The sequence below is a fragment of the Temnothorax curvispinosus genome, unplaced genomic scaffold (genome assembly GCF_003070985.1).
Source record: "Temnothorax curvispinosus isolate PA1 unplaced genomic scaffold, ASM307098v1 QBEX01002827.1, whole genome shotgun sequence".
Taxonomy (NCBI): Eukaryota; Metazoa; Arthropoda; class Insecta; order Hymenoptera; family Formicidae; genus Temnothorax; species Temnothorax curvispinosus.
In genome coordinates this window covers 508,303-531,204 of record NW_020212607.1, presented here as the reverse complement: position 1 = coordinate 531,204, position 22,902 = coordinate 508,303, and the positions used below count along the sequence as shown (strand labels likewise).

The window sequence follows — 22,902 nt, the reverse complement described above, 5'->3', positions numbered from 1 at the left end:
GATAAAATTTGCTTATTTCTAAAAAGTTTCTGTGTTTTGTTACTTCGATCCCCAATCCTGCGCATCAAATATTTTTTATACATGAAAAGTTGTGTAGAGTGTAGAATAGTTTGCATATACATGAAAAAACTATAACGCCTGGTCTACAATGGATGTATTAAGTCTAAGTCGTAAGTCGTAAGAATTGGCCAATCACAGTCGATTATTCTCCTAAAATTCGATTGTGATTGGCCAATTCTTATGACTTACGACTTAGACTTAATACATCCATTGTAGACCAGGCTTAATACGTGCGGGCGCTACTCATAATCTGATCGTTTAAATACGATTTTGAAATACTAACAATAAATGATCATTGTATGTTGGTTGAATGAGATCTTAAGATGACTTAATAAAGCCTACTGACTATTAATCAAAGCGCAGCCGACTTAAATCGATTTGAAACATAAAATCGGAATAAATACTGCACTGCGTAATCCATAATGAAAGACGTACGTCGTACTGCTACTTATGTTTTTTAAATTCTAAATGATGATTGAGGCTGATTTTGGCGATTGATGAGAGTATGCGTTTTACACGTCTGCAAATTCATGAATAGACTTTAATTTACATTCGTAGTGCGTGTGTGGTGTGTATGTTTATATGGGCAGATTCCAGAAATCAGAAATGGCCAGAAATGGCGTCCGATAGACGAGGTACTCAGTTGAAACGGAACGTGGTTGATACTGGGAGCGACTCGGATAATGAAACAGAAAGTGAGTGTGTGCAGTTTTGCATGATCAAGTATTGTTAGTGATTTAAATTAATACGTTTTAGATGCACATTGCGGCTTTAATAAAATACAAGAAAATGCTGTTTACACAGCACACTTTGAGGTTAAATAACGTTTGCCATGATTTTCCTTGCCTTTACACAAGAATTTTTATAATAGTATACTTAATATTTATAGTTAACATTTATTGAAAAAGTAAAACAACCGATAGTGTCACATATTTACTCTGTGTTTACATATTTATAACACGTAGATCGTAGTTGAAAATATAACCTAAGATATCTCACAGGTGTATTTTTTTCTGTTGCAGGGAATGCAAAGCATGTGAAAATGAAATCAGAGGCACCACGACTGTGTCCGTACTTGGATACGATTAATCGGCACGTTTTGGATTTTGATTTTGAAAAATTATGCTCCGTATCACTGTCCAGGATCAATGTATACGCTTGTCTGGTTTGCGGCAAATACTTCCAAGGCAGGGGAACTAATACCCACGCTTACACACATAGCGTGGCAGAGAGTCATCATGTCTTTCTTAATTTACACACACTCAAATTTTATTGTTTACCAGATAATTACGAGATAGTGGGTAAGTAAAGCTATATTTTGTTTTTGTGTCTTTGTTCTTCAGCGACTAAACGTTCACGTGTTTCGTAGATTCGTCCTTGGATGATATCAAATATGTATTAAATCCAACCTTCGACAAAATGCAAATAGCCCACGTAGACAAGAGCGATAAACAGTCTAGAGCAATCGACGGCTCTATGTATTCGCCGGGAATAGTAGGCATGAATAACATAAAAGCGAATGATTACTGCAACGTCATTTTACAAGTACGTTATACGTAAATAAATGCGAGTATTTGTTGATATCGATATTCTGTGCATTTTGTGACGTCGATATTTTATAGGCGCTTTCGCACGTGACACCTCTGAGAGATTTCTTTTTACGAGAGTCCAACTATTTCCATGTAAGGAGACCACCTGGTGATTCGTCGTATCTTTTGGTACAAAGGTTTGGAGAGCTTATGCGCAAATTATGGAACCCACGTAATTTCAAAGCGCACGTAAGTCCTCATGAAATGCTGCAAGCGGTAGTTTTGTGGAGTAAAAAAAGATTTCAGTTCACGGAGCAAGGTGCGTAGCGGACGTTGTCAACTAATACTTTTCGATATATTTAAACTCCTATTGTTTTTACCACGAAGTCACTGTTTAGGCGATCCGGTGGATTTTTTATCATGGTTCCTAAATGCTCTCCATCTGGCGTTAAACGGTACAAAGAAGCGTGCGTCTAGCATAATATATAAAACATTTTTGGGTCATATGCGGATATATACGCGGAAGATTCCGCCGTTGGAATTAGAAGAGAGCCAAAGAAGCGAATTATTGAACACGGTGGAGTATGGCGAGACTGTGACGGAAAGTCCATTTTTATATCTCACTTGCGATCTTCCGCCACCTCCATTATTTAAAGATCAATTTACGGAGAATATTATTCCACAGGTCGGTATTCTATCCAGGAATCGTGATCACGTAAATAGAATGTAGAAAAAGGATTAAACGTCACCTTTTATTTACCCAGGTAAATCTGTACACGCTTTTGAACAAATTTAACGCCGTCACTGAGAAAGAATATAAAACTTACAAGGAAAATTTCATGAAAAGATTTGAGATTACCGAGCTGCCACCATATCTCATACTTTACATAAAAGTAAGTGCTGCTTCATGTGCTGTTAGGATGGATATATTTTGCGTTATCTGATAATTTTTTATTGGTTACAGAGATTCACAAAAAATACATTTTTTGTTGAAAAGAATCCAACAATTGTGAATTTTCCCGTTAAGTGAGTATATATGATATTTTTTGCTTTGTGGACTTTTATATATTAAAAAAATTCGTGTTAACAGTGTTCAGTTATATAAATCCTGGTTATGTTATATTGCAGAAATGTCGATTTCGGAGATATTTTAACACCGGAAGTAAAAGCCAAGCATCCATATACAACGTACGATCTAGTAGCCAATATAGTACACGATGGTGAACCTGGTCAAGGAACGTATAGAGTCCATATTTTGCATAGAGCCACTGGTCAATGGTACGAATTGCAAGATTTGCACGTCACTCAAATTTTGCCCCAAATGATCACTCTTACCGAAGCATATATACAGGTGAATAAACGGAGAGAGCATTTGCTTTTTTTTGTAATTTACGATATTTAAATAACCACTTATACTTTCTTTTTACAGATTTATGAATTAAAGAAAGACGCGCACATGGAAAACGGAGATAATAAAAATAAAAAAACTATGTGATACGCTTAAAGTTCGAAAATATGAAAATAAAAATTTACATTTTATCTACGCAGACTTCACCTTAATTTTTTGATATTTCCATAATAAACTCGCAATTTTTTTGTTACTTTCATTTTTCTCACGTGTCTCCATTATCATGTCTATTACATACAGATAATCCTCGACAGTGAGTTTCTTTATCTGAATTCTTTATTTATTAATACATTTTCTCTTTTCATAATAATTTGTTAACAAATTAAATTATTTACAATTATATATTCACGTTCTCAATATCAAAAGGATGTTGCTTTTAATTTTGTAATAATAAAGGACGAGTTATTAACCTTAAAATCATTAATATTATTTTACATTATGAAAACGTTCAACTCACAATTATAGTACATAAAAGATTGCATTTTTCCTTCTGTAAAATTTAAATAGAGACATTCGCTTGGCTCGTGGTTTGAATTGCGGCCGAGCGGTGCCGAGCGATACCGAATATGCCGAATGGCTTGACGACGTAGGAGGAAGACGGGGAGAGGCGGAGCCGCACGGAGAGGCCCGAGTCCGAGCGAGTGTCGTCGAACGTCGAATCGGAGCAAGTCGCGAGTCGCGAGTCGCGAGTCTGCCGGAGTTGGTGACGGTGACGGAGCGGAGACGCAAGCCGCAAGTGCCGCGACCGGCCATGCGAAGCACGCGTGAGTGAACGTGTGTCGCGCGCGTCGCGTTCCCCGCGCTTTTCGTCCGTCAAGACGTGCCACTCTCTTCTTCTCTCTCTTTCTCTGTTACATTTTCTCTTTTCTCGTTGCTTCGCTCGTTGGGTTGGCGTCGCGTAGGATCGCGCGGCGCGGCGCGGCGCGGCGCGGCGATACGGTTCGCGCGCGCCGTTACGAGCGCACAGCGCACGCATCGCAGCTGCGGGGTGCGGGCCGAGTCGCCGAGTGTTCCGCGAGTGTTGATCGCTTTGTATTCATCCTCGTTGCATCCGTCACGTGGATTATCGCCGGCCCGACAAGACAGAGGACGGAGGATCACGCCGGGGGACCTTCGCTCGACCGCACGTCACGTACGCCGTACGCCCCGCACGGTGAGTCTACATTCTATTCTTGCGACGAAAAGCGACGAAAGGCGAGGAGAGGCGACGGCGACGACATTTCGAACGGGCGCCTCGCGCCTCGCGCTCTATCGGCTGTCCGCTAATTCCGCTATCCGTCTTTCGCGATGCCGTTTTCCGTCGATCCCCGTCTCGCGCGAACACGCAGAAGCGAAAAAGACGTTTGAAACTCGCTGCCCGCCACTGCCCGCGGCGGCGGCGGCGGCGGCGGCGGCAACGGTTGTGTCGGCTGTGTCCTTCGCGTTCGTGCCCTTCCCGCGGTGCATTCTGCAACGTCGTCGGTCGTCCGCGCCTTCCCTCCTGCTCCTTTTTCTTTTTCCGGGAATTTCTCGGCTCTACGTTTTCATGTTTTATTCCCGCGCAGCGCGGCGCGGCGCGGCGTGGCGCCCGATCGTAAATCGCAACTCGGTGACGGCGACGCACCGATGTCCGATATCCGCGAGTGCCGAGTGCGCCGAGTGAAGATACTTTTACCTAACCTACCTGTCCGTTCCCCCTTACCTCGCCGTCGCACGCGACGTCGAATACCGAATACCTGTTTCGCGCGATGCTCGAAAAAACTGTTCGATCGCGTGGCCGCGGAGGAGCAAGATGGAACGGGCCGAGGACTGCGAGGATTGCGAGGAGGGCGGGTGGGAGCCGGGAGGAGAGGCGGTCCGTTGACTCTCGCGGAAGGATTCCGCGAGTTTCGGATTCCTAGCGTCCCGCGACCGCCCGCGCCGCGCCGTACGTCGCGCTCGCGTAAACTCGTTTCTGCGCGCGGATGACGAATAAATTAAATTGAATAATCCACGTCTGTGTTGTTTCGTACATGCTTATCTACGTGTAAGATTTCGGAGTCGCAGCGTGCGGTCTCGGAAAACCTGGATATTCTCTTGCACGTGCATCTCTCGACACTCATTGTCAGGGTTAAAGGCGTGACTCGTCTATTAGTATTAGTCTATTCCTATTTGGACGGGACGACTTCGTGCTGCCTGACGTTGCACGATGTTGCTTCGATGTGTTGGACGTTGTAACGTCGCCGTCGCGACGCGTCGCCGTCGTACTTGAGCTAGAAAGTATTAAGTATTCTACGTCCTTGTGCGAAATACGTGTTGGTTGTTGGTTGTCATATATGACAATCTTCATCTTCGTCGTACGTTGCTTGATGCTAACGTAGCATCTACCATGTACGAGACGCGCTGTTACGAAAAAATCTGCAAAATGCACTATATTTTGCATATATATTGCTGGTACTCGCGATATGTGACCCGAATACCGCGTACGGCACGTCAACGGCACTGTTGTTACAATCTAGATTTACAATTTACGTTATAGCGCTTATAAAGAATTGAAAAATGTCAGATATCAATGTTAAACAGATACTTATTTGAATAACAGGTAGTGACACTAGTGACATGAACAAAAATACGATACACGTACGCAAACGTAGAAGTCGCGTTAAGAATAGCGTACAAGCTGGCCTTGTATACGTTATCTTGGAAAAATGGTTTCGTAAGCTTTAAGTAGGTTCTTTTCACTCGATATGTAGATTTAATATGTCTTTGATATTTGACTCTTTAGTAAAAATACTTTTATTCTTATCATATTACGTAAATCGAGACGTAAATGAATAATATCATTTATAATAACGAATAAGAAGATACACATTTAATAGTACACGTGATATTAAAAGTATATGCATAATATATCGAAGATATTACGTTTGTCTACTTCTTACGCGTGGTCGAGAGTTATGGATAAATCTTGAATTAATTATAGGATATAAAATCCGTTAAAAACTGGTTGAGCTTCTCGAATACAGGTTTGTCTCAAGTCCGAATAATCTTGGCACGTTTCTGAAGGTAAATTTTTACGTGGGTGTGCGGCAATATTGTCTAATCACGTAACGTACGTACATGAAGATTCGTCATCACGTGGCATTCGCGGAAATGACAGAGACATTTTCACGATGGTAACATTAATCACTCCTGTGTCTTAATAGAAATCCTGATTAATGGAACGATATACATGCTGCATCAAGCGATTTTTTACTTATTTTTTTTATTTGCAAAAAAAATTTGAAGCGATTCAAAAGTTTGTCTAGAATTATTAACTACAAAGAATATTTTTGAATTATTAATTACAAACATATTGCGATATCTTTTATTAATTGCAAGTTTTAGTCTCCTAAAATTTTATTTAATAAATTTCTCTCGTTTAAAGATTTATCGTGATTGTATAAACAAGAAATTGAAGTCTTTTTCAATATAAAAGGAAGCAAACGTTTTTAGATGTACCTTTCAGAAGCCAAACTAATCAACTCCACTTTTTATCACGTTCTTAATTTTAGTACCAAAGTACATGGAGAGTTTATAACTTAACTTATAATGTGTAATATTATAAGTTAATATTATAATATTAATTTTCTCTATTTTCTATTTTATAAAGTTGATCAAGTTGGCTTCTGAGAATCTCGTATACCTACTCGCTTACGTCGATCGTGCAAATAAGTTCGTGAGAGAATCAAATTAAGAAATGTCGGATGTAACGTAACGTAATACGAAAATTTAAATAAGATAAAGAAGGGAAACAAGGAAGCGTGAGATTTACTCGAGTAGATCGCAACGGCAGGTGGCCGGCTATGCAACATAGACATACACACGTACCTGACTACCTGTAATTGAACCTGATGGTGATGATGCCTCGCGAGGCCGCGAGATACCGGCGAATTGGGTTATCCGAGTCACGGTTTCGTAGAGATTATTACGCGCATGCAGATGCGTCTCGAGTGTAGCGATTAACGTAAACTCTAAAGCCGCTGAGATATCTGCTTGAAAGTCACTTATTTTTCGAGAGCGACTTTCCAACGACAGCTTTGTGATAGACATGGTATTGACGGCGATACTCGATTATCGCATTCTCAAGAGGTTCTTACCGCTAACCGAGAATAAAATTCTCAAGAGAGCATCCGTTTTAAGCGCTGCGGACTGTGTATATAACATTTTGTAATATATAAAATATGTTATAATGAAAGAATTAAATGAAATTAAGAAAATGTTGTTTAGCACATGTTAATTTGATATTTTTTAGTGCAGTTTGTATAATAATATTTATTAATTTTTAATCAGATTTTTTGATTATTTAATGTACAATATAGTAAAATAGAGATGTAATAGAGAGAAGTTTTAACATAAATTTTTCGTCTAATTTTTGTGAATGCTTTGAATTTTTCCAAGTGACCTAAAACCGTCCATGAAGCGGAACAAACAAGCGCAACGTGTCTTCCTTAAATTTCGGAATCTAGGGCGATCGTTCATGAAACTGATACCTTTCACAATTCAAGTCCAATCGAATTAACGTTTATTATTCTTCGTTTGGCGAAGAACGTGAAATGTGATCCTCTTATTCTTCTTTTTTGCGAAAATACCGCGAAACGTATTAATCGTATTATTGAATAGAGAACTACAATATCTCGTTAATTTTGGTATTTTGCTATTTCTTGGCACGCATCTAACTTTTACGAAATATAAAATCGTCTACTTATCGATACACATATACATATATCTGGAGGATTTTTATGGCATCCGGGAGAAGCCCGCGCGTGTCGATAATTTATTTTCTCTTAAGTGCTTTTCCCGCATGAAGAGAGAGTACCTTACGCGGTGATTAGGAGTTGAAGGGACGTCATGTTGTGACTCGTTGTGAATTGTATATACGAGGTACTATTCTCATTTACGCAATGCACTACGGGATGGAAACAATACAGCGCGCTACCGTGCCTCGCCAGCTCCTTAGACGCCGAAAAAGAAAAAGAGGATTTCGCGGCTGTCATCGCCGAGTCTGCATATTTGCTGTTTCAACGAGTCGTTAAATTCGTGACGCTTAGGTGCAACTAAAAGACACGGATTGCAATGATGTGCAAAGAACGCGCAAAGCTATTCGGGACCTCGCACTCTCATGCTCGATATAAAACGCTCTTGCCGAGAAAAATTTCGTGCAATGTCAAGGGACAAATAATCTCTCACGATTGCACGGCACGTATAATATTGTGATGCGCGCGATTTTGTATCAATCCGTGTGCGGCCGCGTTTCGATATTTTTTGTTAGATCTCTCGCGTGAGTTGGAGAAATAAAATGCGCCTTAACAATTGATATTCTTGTTATTTTCTTTGAATGTTCGGGAAGTCGTCCCGTTTCTGCTTCAGAAAATCCCGGGGTTGGTTACTGCTCCACTTGGCTGAGAGACAAGCCCGGTTTTACGTAACTGTAGAACACGCAGCGCACAAAACATTTCGATATTTTTAGCTTTTGTCTCTGAGAATTTTCAATTTTTAAGCTGAAAATTTTACATATATCTTTTCCCCTTTTACTTCTTCTCTGGAAAATATTTTATGTTTAATGTGGCCACATCGGTTCTTATTCGCTAGGAAAAGACCGTATATTTTTGTCGGGTGAAATTTATAAGAATGACTCCATACTCTATATAGTCAAAGCGTTTTCGTTACAGCGTAAGGTTTTCTGGTAGTTTAGAGTCAACGTAAGCGCATGAGTTACGTTAGCAGCGCGTACATTTTCTGGACGTCAGATTCACGACCAATCGATAATTCGCGCAACGCATACGAAGTGTAACGATGGAAGATTTCTTTCACGAACAAGGCAAGGGATTACGTTGCTCTTTCGTCGCGGCCCGGAAGACGTTGGGAGATTAAGAACGAGAGCCTGCATAGCGGTAATGGAAAATCGGAGAGAAATGTGTGCACCGCACGTTTGAGCGATGCCGATCGAATAATGAGGTCGGAACGATTGAGGTCCGTGGAGTTCCGTTTTCATATTTTAACGTATAATAAATAAAATATGACAAAATTCACAAACGACATCGTAAAATAATCTCCGTTAATAAATTGACATTTAATATTTTCGTTAAAAAATTTTGACAAATTTTGAAAGAGGAGGTTTTGCAGAAAGGTAATAAATACCCTTTTTGTCAAATTACAAAAAGGAAAAATAAAATTGAGCAACTCGAAGTATACAAATAACGTTTCGAAATGTAATTTTTGAAAAATTACTTTACTAAAGAGCCTATTCTGGTGTATAAACGTTAACGATATCGTTACGTGCTTTGCGCAGCTTTTCTATGGTATATTATATCTGCGCAAAGTATTGTATGAGAATTTTTATCGTCTAACGTTTCTCATGTCATTATTAAAAATGAATGAATGAACATCGAGTAAAAAACAAAGCTGATCAATTAACTTTTCTGTCACGCTGATGTGCTCGCGATGTTTACGCTCCTAAGTGCACACTGAATTTTATCGTAGCTCGTTGCACTTATGAATGAAGGTATAGTCGTCGCGTGGGGAAGCGATGAATGCACCAGATCGATTAACCTTTTATGGCGCGAAGCTCTCTCTTTTTGTTGCGATACTCGTTGGGTAAACATACCGAAGTACGGAGTGAATTTTATCGGTGTACGCGCGCGTTCTGTATTTATGAATGGCTGGGGAATAGGCCGGGTGACTTTTGGGTAAATGCCATCAGTCACGTCACATAGTTACTGTTGTTTTGATATACCCGTAATATCACCAGGAATATAAATTTAATTTATTAACGTATTGGGATACGCGTGCGGATGATAAATGCGAAACAGCAGTGTATACAGGAAACATGCTTCTCTCATCCATTATCGAGATACTTTTTTTTTTCGTGAAAATCTCTTCTAACTAAACTTCTAAATTCTCTGAAATCTCAACAAGTTATACTTTGGTAGCAAAGTTACTTTACTTTTTGAATAAGAAAATAATTAAACTTTCACCGATTTAATCACTTTTTATGAGTCTTCTCGCCGATATTAAAGACGTTGAACTTTGCCTTACATTTTTTCACAAAACTGTATAGCTATCCAAGAATCACATGATTTTTGATTGATCTGCAAAAGAAGGATGCGGAGATCGTAAAAAACCGCGTCTCGATTGAGAACCGATAGTCGAACAAGAAAACAGCGGCGTCTTTTTCCTCGCTTGCTAATACGACCGCGACGTTGCGTGTGGCGTTTTGCGATAAAGTCCTACTTTACATAAAATACCTACGCGAGACGTATTGGTGGTATTGGTCGCTCAAGTTAGTCAAGTTCGACCGCGTGAATCTTCAAGTAGGCTAACTCGCCAAGTGCGGCGACCGAATGGTCGCTGCATAAGCGCGACTATTGTGACCCACAGCCTGCACTTTCCGTTAGACGTTATTATCCGCACCACCTGTCTTAACGTGCGCTTCCCCTTCTTCCGTTATCGCTCCCTCCTCGTATCTATACATGTCCTTCCTTCTCTCGTCTTCTTCCTTCCTTCCTTCGCATCCGCCGTCCGTTTCGCTCTTCCGCCACGGGCACCATATTCGCCTCTACTGTTACACCTGCGGCTTTAGATGGCTCGCGATGATGGTTAGTTACGTTGGAGAGCCCCCTTATACCTTCCAGAAGACACACCTTGGCGTGTCAATTATTAAATCGGCGATCTTTCATTCATGTCTGCATGCTCTCTCATTTTCTTCCGTAATGTTATCTTATGATGCGCTGTGCGCTGTGCCTGTAGGTACTTTGTATAAGAAGACTAAGAGGCCTAACCGCCACGCTGCATTCCATCATCACATGAATTCGTATATAAATTGGAACTATATATGTAGCGGATATGCGAATGTTAAATGGGTATAATACAAAAGCAGATAATTTCAATGCGTTTTAAAATTCACCAAAGTTTTTCGGCAGAAATATTAGATAATGTATTCAATAATTTAATTTGTATTGTATATAAACATCAAGGATTTTATTTTATGATATCGCTCGAATTTTGTTGCGTAAGCTTTACGTTCCGTAGAGACTCTTTGAAAATAGAAGGTCTCACACGTGACATGGCTATACACCCGCGGGCATCTCAAAATTCCGACCTTCGAATCCTTTTACACGCTGCTAGGTGAAGTTGCGTAAAGGGAACGATCCCACGCGAGGCACGTGCTCAACCTCGTTTGCGCTTGCGACGCAAACGTTGCATATATTTGCAAACGGTTATACGACATGTATTTGCAAATTACACTTGACGAAAATGGGGCCTGGAAAGTTGTTGCGGCCTTACATCGTATAGCGCGGTAGTAGCGACTCTCGATAACAGTTGCGAAAATCTCTGCAAGTCCATACATATATATCTTTCGATATACTTTTCCGCACTACAATTTGAATAAACTTACGTAAATTAGTGGCATTGATTTATGGATATTTAATATACAGTGTTGGCTGCAACTTGTCTTCTTTAATTGAATATTGATGAGCTTATTTATTATTAATATAGTCTCTATTAGAGACTTTATTATAGACGAGTAGGTGTAATAAACAATCAATCATGAAGATAGAGAAGACATAAATTTTTATCTAATTTCTAACACAATTCTTTCCTTTTTATTTAATTTGCTATTATTTCTGTTTTTCCGAATTACACGATATATTTCAAGATATTTTTTATGCAGATATTTATCGCAAATTATTAATTAATTGGCAGTGTCTTAATTTGGTATTTTGAGCCTTCGCGCAGGATGTAATTTGAATTAATTTATTGCGAATAATCATTATACGCAATCACGCGAGCATTGTTCCATAATAGGGGATTTGCATGCGCCACACACTTCGCGTTGATTAATGATTTCATGTTAATATTTTCGCAATAAAAGATTTAACGCGCGTTAGATCGCTACCTTATTACTACTGATGAAATGTTTTATGAAACAGTCAGTAATAATTTCTCTTAATTTTGTTCCATTATTATTGTAAATCTCCCTGTTTTCCTTCTATTCGAAAGATTTCAATAAAATGAATATGACGAATATTTAGCATTTTGCATAACAAGCATGGTAATTTTATTCATGTTTAATAGTAAATATGACTCTATAATTTTTAGTTACCCTTATTTTAATTAGAACATTGCGTCAACATGTTTGTGACGAACAAATAAAATATTACTGCACGAATATATGTATATCAAAAAAATTTAATTTTAAAGTTCCACTAATGACTTATTATTTTATGTCTTTGTACAATATAAATGAAAGTTATTATTATTAAATAATTTTATCAACGGTAGGGTGGTAGGCAAGTGCAAATCGAAAAGTATCACGTCTCGACGAGAAAGCGGATATTCGAGAAGTAAGAGGATAAAGAGATTTTATATAGTAATCGGTGAGAAATACGATCTTTAGCCTTTGCGTGCAAGACAAAGTCGAAAGTGTAGTACGTCTTTCAGAAAGCAGCAGAGCACGCACAAAAGACAATAGTCGGAGTTGCACAATTCCGTGCCGCTACTGTCGTTGGGCACTCTCTGGAACTGGCAACGTAGTTAGTAGTAGCGGCAAAACGAGGTCCAGAATAAAAATCGCGAAAGAGCCGTCGCGCGCCGCGAGATCGCGATTCATCCTCGATCTTATCGGGGCGAAAAAAAAAGAAAATGAAGAAATACCGACCGCACCATCTTCGAAGGGTCATCGCTTCCGGCCAATTGTATCTTGGATTTCTTCCGGTCCCACGCTTCGCATAACTTTTCGTCGCGCGTCCGGTCGGATTATTCTCGTTCGTTCGTCCTTCTCTTTCTTTAGCCTTCTCTTTCTCTTTCAGTCCCTTCTTCTCCTCCTCCTCCTCCTCCTCAATTTTATACTTAATTAGATTCTGTTAGTTTTAATAATTGCACGCGTCGTCTTTCATTCACTTTGAATCATGTATATTACTTTATTCTGTTATTCTTTATTATTCTTTCTCAAATAAATGTTCTTTTACATAAACTGTGACTATAATTTAGTACATAAAAAATGAGTAATAATAAGTGTTTTTATGAATTTTGCTGTTTGTGCACCTTGATGCTATTTTACAATTACTTTAGCTACGCCAATTTGAAAGATTTTATTTTTTTTTTTCATTAAAGTATACTTTTATAATAACATTTTGTATTGCTAACATAGATTTAATTCTGTGATAAATTTTTCTTTTTTTGTCGCATCCGAGCTCGTGTTTCTTATATCCCTTGAATCGTTGTCATCGTGTAAATATTCGAAAATTGTATGGAATTTCATACTTTTGCGCCAAAGGCCTCGCCGAGAAATGTGTTAGGAATTTCGGGTTCAGAGTGGAAGGAGCACGAAAATATTTAAATTCATAACTCTCTAAAATGTATTAAGGAAAAATATTTGCGACGATGTAAATTATTTGCACTTGCAAGGGAATTTATATGCGGAATAAAAGATTGTTTATACCTATAATACGATTAAAAATCCACTTTAGCGTGTATTTTTCGTTGAAATTATGAATAAGGCAATATTTTATTATTGGCTGATAAATTTGCTTGGCTTAATGTGCGGTTTTTATTTTTGCAGAATTTTTCAAATAAACACGGAAACTGATATTTGCATTCAAATTTTTTGTTGGATATTTTATTTGAAGATTAAATTTACGTATTACGGATTTTCAAGTATGTTTAATAATAAAGGAAAAAAAAAACAGGATGCAGGGGTTGGTACGATCGATGTCGGGGCGGAAAACGAGAGAGAAGTCAGGCATGAGTTATCTCAAATTTATATTAAAAGCTTTCCCGATGCGAGAAGCCGCGGAAAATGCGTTTATGCGTAGTGGGTGTGACGTGTCAATTTTCGGGCAATTTCGCGGCAATTTCCTGATCCCTCCGTAGATTCCTTCCGCAAGGAAAGAGAGGGAGAGATCGAGTCGCACGAGGGAAGGAAACGCGTTTAAGAATCAAGCATTTCGTTCTTATATATCGAAGGCATGCGCCGAAAATAAAATTGAAAATTATACTCATATTGAATGCAAAAAACTTTTTGCATTAATTCATTACTCTTTTTAAAGAGAATTAAAATTATTTAGATAGAATTTGATTTTAATCAGAAGTTAGCAGATCATTTTTTCTCAAAATAATAATAATAATAATAATTATTATTATTTCTTGCGAGAAATATGTTACGATAATATTTGTCAATATTACGTGTGAAATATAGTCGCACATACACATATAGTCGCAATTTTTGCAATATGTGTAAAAACTGCTATAATTCTAATATAAGTTAAAATTTCCATTCGGTTGACATAAGAAAATAACCGCTTGTTTTTTATTCGCGATAACGAAAATGCGAGCGTTTGCATAAGCTGCACTTTGCGCGTATCTGCAGTTTCGAAAATGAAACTCGCTAATACAGATTTTAATCTCTGGGTAATAACGCGTCTGTCTTTTGCCGTTTTATCATGGTGAGAGCGATAAGTTTCACGTGGAGCAAAGCGGAGCCTTAATCGCCCTCCCGTCCGATCCTTGCACGCAATAACGACTCTCATTAATCCGCATGCCACGTAGCGTGTTTTTTGAGACATGTCCTGGCTGCGGCGCGGCACGAGGAACCGGAAGTGGTTGTCTGGACACGCATGGCCACATATCGGAAAAGGACGGTTCATTGTCGCCTGTGCAACGACCGTTGAAAACCTGTGTGCGAGCGGTATCCGATACCTACATATATTAGCTTCATAAAACACAGATACAAGTTTACTCCTACATTCTCAGATCGACCACAACGCGTGTTCTTCTCTCCCAAAATAATTATTGTTCGCGAAACAGAGCTTCTATTTCGCACGACTGCGAATCTTTCGAGCGTGAGCTCGAATGCAATCATATCGTGATTGCGCTCGCAATCAGAATGAAAATGTCATCGAACGAGAATGAATTCTTGCGAGTGAACTTACGTGGTGCGCGCGCGGTACGTTAGGAATGGCAAAGCATTTGTTGCGCGGCCGATCTGATTCTGATAACGTTGCATTACAGGTGCAACGACGAGCTATAGAGGTACATATAGCTCCCTATACGAGGGAGAGCTGGTAATTTAAAGGTATAATAGAATCGATCGTCAGCTATCTGCAAGTCGTGTTCGCCATTTCTTTGCCTTTAGCAACTTAGTCGTTGATAGAATGTCGTCTCGAACATAATTAAATATTTCTACCATTACTAAATATCATTAATTAAATATTTTAATTTAATATCTCGTTTGTTTGCGTAGCTCAATCTTTCGCGTAATCGATGTACTAAACGATATTACTAATTGTTAATTATTAAACTTTTGTAATATATGACACTATAGATTTTTTAAACATATTTGTACTGATACCAGTTGGATATTAAAAATGTAATGCCATGGTTTTTATTCTCCAATATTTACAATAAAAAACTACGTTATCCGTGTCTCTGTGACATGCGATTTATAATCCAATAATTTATACTATCATATACGAATTAAAATATATTTTTGTATACAGATATAAACAGATATGAACATATATACCGATATGAGATGATAGTAGAATATAAACAGTATGATAATACCAATGATAAATGACTTACAAAATATTATATACATATATATGTATATCAGGCAAGTTAGTTTAAATAATTTTATGTCATGTTATGTCGTATATTATCAAAGAACGAAGAACTACATTAAATTTTCAATCTTCTTTCACACGTGAGAAAGATTTTATATCGCCACGTCTTCTGTGCTTGCTACTTTTCCGGTAGAAAACATCGCGCGACATCATTTTTATTTATAAAAAAACATATATGTCCGTGATGGCCGAGACAATTGACTTTTCGACGGTGCCAGGTGCGCGCGGACTTGGAATTCGATCGCGCAGCAGCAGGTGAGCCGTTCGCTCGCGTGCTACTCTCCGTGATCTCGCGTGCGCGCGTATTAAAGCGTCCGTACTCCGTCGTACTATCGATTCGTTAGGGGAGGTTCAGTGACCATCGAACAACTCGGACTCCTCGAGCTCCGTTGTGTATTGTATGGTCATTGGTAAGCCGTATGCCGTATCGCGGCTTAACTTCAACTGCAGCGTCGGCATACAAATGTCGCTATCAACAGCATTAGTAAAATACACAAAGTTAGAAAAGGAAACTAATCATAATGGGGACATTGACCTAAATTTACCTCATACGTTTAATGTGCAAAATGTGGCGATTTGATATCAAGTTTTATTTGGCTGGTGGGATTTACACAGTCACATTTAGCACTGGAGGTGAGAATATACATAGATCGTTTCATCGATCGTTTAAGCTTGAACTTGAAATTTTTGTAAAAAATTTTGATGATTATATTTTTTATGATTATCTGATTTATGATGATTATATATAAGTTTTCTCGCTAAATAATATATTTATTAGACAATATACTCTGAAAATACTAATTAAAGTTAGGTATAAAAAAATTTTGAAGATTAAAACGATATCAATGTATTATTTTGACAGGACAAGATGATTAAATGGTATTATACTTATGTAATTTTGTACATTCCCCTTACGTAATATAAACGCTTTATTACAACTTCATTACAGTCGAGCTACGGATAATGGATTAGATGGCGAATTTTTGTCCGTCGTACGTCATGCAGTATTCAGTAGTTTCGTGCGTTTTACGAGCGCCTTCCCTTTTGCATTTTGAATTCGGCGAAGGTTTAGAGATGGTCGTGATACGTAAAACCTGGGTCCTTGTGCAAAATTGATCACATGTTTCCCAGTTTACGAGTCTTGTGCGATATATATTACGTCTGGAAGAGAAGGATATTTCTGTTTCTTTATGATCAGTTAGAACTAAACGTTTCATTCGGATTTTATATGCTCCCCGAGAAAGGTAGAACTTGCTGTCAACGTAAAAATTAGCAGTTCCGTTAAGCATCAGAAAGAAATCAGTAATGGCATTAAAACAAAAAGAAAGAGAGAGAAGAAAACATCATTATATATTCTTTAACATCGTCGCGTAAAGCTCAAAGTTATCGATTTTATTCAGTGCACCTGAACAATGATGGCAAAAAATGGTGGCAGGTCTTCAAGGCGGACGGTATAATTTTGTGAGAAGCTTTTGTTATGAGAGATTTGGAGTTCGGAGAGGCGACGGAAATGAGAGCGAAAGAGAACATAAGAAAGTCGATTATGCCGGGCCAGCAGCAGGTTCTTCGACGACGAGAAACGCGAAGGAGAGCGAAGACAAGCGGATATACAGAGAAAGCAGTTTCACTGTGCGTCGGTTGGAATTTTAAGTATTATACGTTGGCGAACGTGGGAGTTACACCGAAAGTACTTTGGCTCATTAAGTTTGAGAATTTTTGTTATTTTATTAGTGACGTACGTGCATAAATGCTAATTATTTATGCTTATTTATTGTTTCTGTCAAATTTTTAACTTATCTAATTCATCTAAATTATATAGGAAATCACGTGTCTTTGTTTTATTTATCTATTGCTAAAATGAACGTAGTAAAGATAATATTCCTATTTTTTATGTCATTTTTCGAGAAACAAAAAAATTTTGAAACTGTGTTGTTAATGAAAGTGGGATGAGCATATAACGATTGATGCAGATAATCGTAGATACAGACTTGTGTCGCGAATGTGCGAGACAAGCTAGATAAGCTTTTGTAGAATTTCCTATGCGTCATTACTGCACATGTGAGAATTCTGAAGGTGCGCGTAAACTGCGAAACGATTAAGTATATGACTAATCGCTCACGGAAGAAACGATGTGCGAAGGCTAAAAGGCAGCGATATCAAGATAGTCGATTCCTCGACAGCACGGGGTGCAATGCCTCCTGCGGTTAATCGCTTTTATGAGGACTCGCGTATAATCGCGAAATGGCAGTCGTTAATTATACGTATGGAACCAGATTAATGGTTCTTTTTTTTTTTATTAAGAATTCTTTTTTAATGAATGGTATATTGTAACATCGTTCGCGCGACGTTATTCATTTAATCGCCTTTTTGTGCACGCAACGATATTTTGTTCAATCCGATAGAAATTATTTTACGGGGAGTAGAGATACACTCCAGGAAAATAATAGAGACCTATAACCCGCCCATATTCTTGCAGTAATGAGCTCTATTAAAATTATCGTAGTCGCAGATAATTATCTTTTTAACCTTATTCTGGAGACACCTCAATCTTACGTTGCGAATTATCATGATTACAAATTCTTGAAGATTGTATGGAATTGTAAAGATATCGATTTTTCGAACAAACCAACCAATTTCGAGATAAATAAAATATAACGCTGTGTAATATATAAAAAAATATTGTTCAAGATATTTTCAATTTTTAATGGAATCTATATGGCGGAATAATCGCGTTTCAAGTCTCAAGACCAGAGACAACGCGTTGTTTCCGAACAGAAGCCGTATACCTACCATATGCCTGCGGTTGTCATGCATAGTAACGCACACGCACGCACGTATGTTTGAAATATGACGCGGCACTCGCGAAGCTTCACTCGTGCCCGTCGATTATCCGGACGTAATATCGACTATTCAACCGTAAATTCGTCCAGTTTCTTCAAAAGAATTGATTTTACGAGAGGAGTTTTTTCAATTACACAAAAATCCGATTTTTCAAATATTTATCAATATTGTGTTTTTATTAATATGTCTCCAATGCTTTCAATTAACAAATCTATTTTTTGATTTTAAAAAGTTTCTTTCAAAGTTACAATATTTTTGTTTTAAAAATATTTTAGTTTTACTTACTAATATGATATATAATTGAACAAACTTTATAAATTCCAATATTCTCTTGCACATTCTCTTCAAATACAATATGTATAAAATTCGAAAAGAATTTCCCAGATTATATATATGCGTGTGTGTGTGTAAAATTTTTGTTTAAATTATTTTAAACAACATTATTTTCAGAGAAATTACTTTATTTATACTGTAGGAAGATATCTGGAAAAGGTCATATTGATAAAATGCTCTATAAGCCAATATCTATATTTCCACGTGTAGGTATGCAATTTATTTTAACATTGACAGATTCACAAAGAGATTCTAGTAACAGAATGGTGTTGGATAAATATGAAACGTGAAACAACAGGAGAGCGCGTTATGGCACATTTAAAGCCTGACAGAATAAACACGTAAAACTTCGTCATAATATCGTGACGTAATATTTGCATGTGGAAAGAGCGGTAAAGAAGAACGTGGAAGAGCGGTAAAAAGACATTTGATTATTTTTTTTGCAAATCTATAACACTTTTGTCGTAGCGTAATGGAAACCGCTAGGTACGACGAACTGTGATCGCGTGACACAATCCGCATGCTTGTGTAAATTATTCCGCACACCGCGCCGCTTCCGATATTCGATTTCACGCGACGGATCACCTAGATGTGCTCTCGGAAAGACCGACCTTACATACGCCGTGATTGTGTTTCCTCAAGGTCGCGCGTTGTCAGGAGGGAGAAAGAAACGTGTCGACGCAATCTCCTCTGGTCCGAGTCCGCGAGGACGTTTCTCTCCCTTCTATCCCCGAGATCGGCAGATGGACAAACGGAAACGACTTTTTACCTCGGCACTTGGTGCCGACTGGTGCGTGAGTGCATAAAGGGTATCCTATTTTTATTTATATGTTAGTCGCTTCCTTTCGTGGAGCTTGTTCGCAAGCCCGCTTCCAATTCGGCCCATTATGTTATTTTTTCCTTTGTTTTCTGTGTCTCTTGGAGTCCAATTTTCAATTTGCTTAGGTTACGCGAAATGATAAAGCTATCTTAATACAATGAGCTGACAAGAGATATACAATTTGCGATGTAGATATATCTCTAATATCTCTCTGTTGCTATAATGTCTACTTAAATCAGACTGTTTTAGTATATAATTTAGCACTAATAATATCATTTAATTCAGAATTAATTTTAAGATTATATATATTCCATGCAGAAGAACACTGTATATTAAATATACAGTCGAGATTATCATCTCGACACTGCATGTTAAGGGTTACAGTCTTATCATTTCGAAGCTTACATCCTGTACTTATTGAGAGATCGGATCATCGAAGTTATTATTGTATATAAGATCGATTTCACGATTTCGCGATGGGAACGAATTAACCTTGTACCGAGCGCTTTTGAAAAATAACGGATTATAACATTTTTGAACATACGTATATACTTTTTGCTTATTTCAAAGTAAATTTTCTTAGCAATATTTTTTGTTGTCGATAATTGAAAATCATCGAAAACGAAAAGCTCTTTGCAAATTAATTATCAAAAATGTAAATGTACATTAGAACTCCATACTTTATTTAGCTAAAAGTATTATACTACTTTGAATTGCAATCATGATGCTTCGACTTAATTTTAATTTAAATTTAATTTGGATTTCTCTAAATACATCTTTTCAATAATTGAAGATTTTTAGAGAAAGCCACGTAAAGTCTACGCGTCATTCGATCGCGACTTCGCCGCTGTCTCGGAAACGCCCTGTATGAGCGTATTATGCGAGCATACGCGAGCATTTATCGGCTTATACGTGCGCGGAATGCTTGCGTGCATAGTGCATACAGCCGTCCGCATCCGTCGTCATGGGCGGCGATAATAATGCGATGAGAACTATCCCACGCACCGCGGATACGCACGCAGGAGCAGCGCCATCGGACGTTTTCTAGCTCCGGGGACCGAGACTCTACTTTTCCACTTGGTTTTCATCCTTTTTCATTCGCTCCTACATGCCGGCATTGCCGGCACACGTATCCGCGCGGAGCCGCGAGTGCGTCGGAGTGCGTATAGAGCGGCTCGAATAAGGCTCGAATGGCGGGCGAATGGCGGATGGCTGTACTACAAGAAGCGGTTATTACAGCCGGTTCGATGCCATCGTGACGAGCGCATCAGGAGCCTCCGCGCTTCCTTCGTTCCTTCTCCGATCGTCATCCTGCGATCCACGAGCAAACATCCGCTCCATTCGACCGTTCACTTTACCGCTTCGGTGAGAGATAGGATTTTCACGAGCTCCTTTCGATCGAGCTCTTTCTTACGAGCGTGACATGTCGAAACAGAAATAATTGCAGGGGCTGTTATATTAAAAGAATTACATTCTGCAGCTAGGAGAGAACTTTAACTTTTAGATTGAATCATCTTTTAATTTCTTCTTTTAATTCCTCTTCTTCTCATTCTATTGTACATCACGAGATAAACGTTATAATTTTAACTTATTTTATACGGGTGATACTATCTTACGAATGCAATCATTAATATCGCGTAGTATTTCGTATAAGGTTTAGGCTAGATCAGTTTGGTTGTTATTGGATCATTATACGATTGTCCCGCAATGACGAATCAAAAGAGAAATATTATCTCGCGAGAAAAATATTCTAATTTCCCATCGGCTTTTCTCCCAGTAATTCTGGTAGCAGCGACGAGTTTGAAGAGCCGCTCTCCACGCGAACAAAGTAGCCGACGGAGGTACTTTCTGGAGAAGTTGGCGGAGAGTGCGTGCGAAATCGGGGCGAAGGAGGGGGACGCGACGGAGGGTCGGCACCCTCGCGAACCCTGTGCTAGCGTGACGACGGCCACTTCACGTTTTCACTCTCGGAAAGTTGCATGCGCGTGCGCTTCGAATTTTCATGTTTGAACGCTACTCATATTTTCAAACAATGCTACTATTTCTGGACATAGGGTAAACAGTCAATCTCGTCATGCCAATTTCTCATGTGTTAGGTAATACGCTAATAATACAGAAAAAAATGGTATAGTTTTAAATGGCTTTTTATGAAATTTTATATTAAATTGAAAAAATTTAAGATTGGATGTAAATAACCTCGCATCATGTTTCTTAAATTATTCGGAAACTTAAAAAATATCTGTAATGTTGTATCAGTTACATGTTCTAATTTTTATTGGTTTATAATAATTAAATAGAACACTATGCATGATACTAAAAATATCTAAATTACGTTAAATATATAAATGTTTTTATTAACGGAAATTTCAGACTTGAATGGAAAAATTGTTGAGTACGAAATATCGTACCGATCATCATTAAATCCGTGCCAAATATAAGATTCGCGATGGTGTGCCGCATTGTCTATTGTATTTCTAGGGATTATTGCGGCGCTCAGAATTGTTCGGTGTTCACAAAGTGGCGGTGGACTATGGCAATTGTTAGAAATGTTCCCAACCGTTTCTCGTTTACTACGTTTTCCAGCGACGTACGCCATTTAAAACTACCCACAGCGCGAACAGTTTTCTCGTATATTCTGTAATCCGCCGCTATATAACCATATGGACACGAATCTAGGTGAACTGGCTCGTTGTCAGTTTGTTATTCTATAATGTGAGAGGATATCTTCCATTTTGCAAGTACGAAAGTTGTTAAAGTCAAATTGACAAAATTGACAAAATTGACAAAAGAATATTAGTGCTTTTAGAAATCTCGACAACTGCACCTTTTTGGCTGTTGTTAAATAAAATATAAAATTTTTCAGAAGTAAATAGCATTTGTGTGTTTGAATTTTTTGTGTGATAAGATTATTCTGAAAAAGAAATAGAAATAAATTACTATTTTATTTGTATCACACAAATTGCTCTGCCAAGTCAGGAAAGAAATTATATATATTTATCATTTTTTATAATTTGTATGAGTGCATATAGAAAATTACGATTGAATATTATATGTACCTATATATTATATGTACACATATATATATATATATACATAGCAGATATCATTTTATGCCAACAAGATTAATAAAATAATTTAAAACTAAATTTTATATTCTTGGTTTTAATGTAACATATTTTAATAATTTTGTCTCTCTCTTTCTCTCTTTTGATTTTATTTCATTCAAATTTAATATTAAATTCGTTTTTATTGAAGAGAGTTGCATTCATACACCCACGAACTAGATGT

The 22,902-nt window shown here is 38.0% G+C and overlaps 2 protein-coding genes across 2 annotated transcripts in view; both read left to right on the top strand.

Moving 5' to 3' along the window:
- Positions 1–588: 588 nt before the first annotated feature.
- LOC112451931 (U4/U6.U5 tri-snRNP-associated protein 2) lies at positions 589–3,132 on the top strand. The gene is made up of 9 exons (XM_025011855.1): positions 589–755; positions 1,083–1,361; positions 1,430–1,605; positions 1,683–1,908; positions 1,988–2,274; positions 2,354–2,482; positions 2,554–2,615; positions 2,718–2,940; positions 3,019–3,132. Exons 1-9 carry the CDS (start codon positions 635–637, stop codon positions 3,082–3,084), a joined length of 1,569 nt encoding a protein of 522 aa, XP_024867623.1. The 5' UTR covers positions 589–634; the 3' UTR covers positions 3,085–3,132.
- Positions 3,133–3,945: 813 nt separating this feature from the next.
- LOC112451930 (rap guanine nucleotide exchange factor 2-like) overlaps positions 3,946–22,902 on the top strand; it is a 114,564-nt gene continuing 95,607 nt past the window's right edge. The window contains exon 1 of the mRNA XM_025011846.1: positions 3,946–4,150. The gene's annotated coding sequence lies outside the window, so the exon portion shown is untranslated. The remainder of the gene's footprint in view (positions 4,151–22,902) is intronic.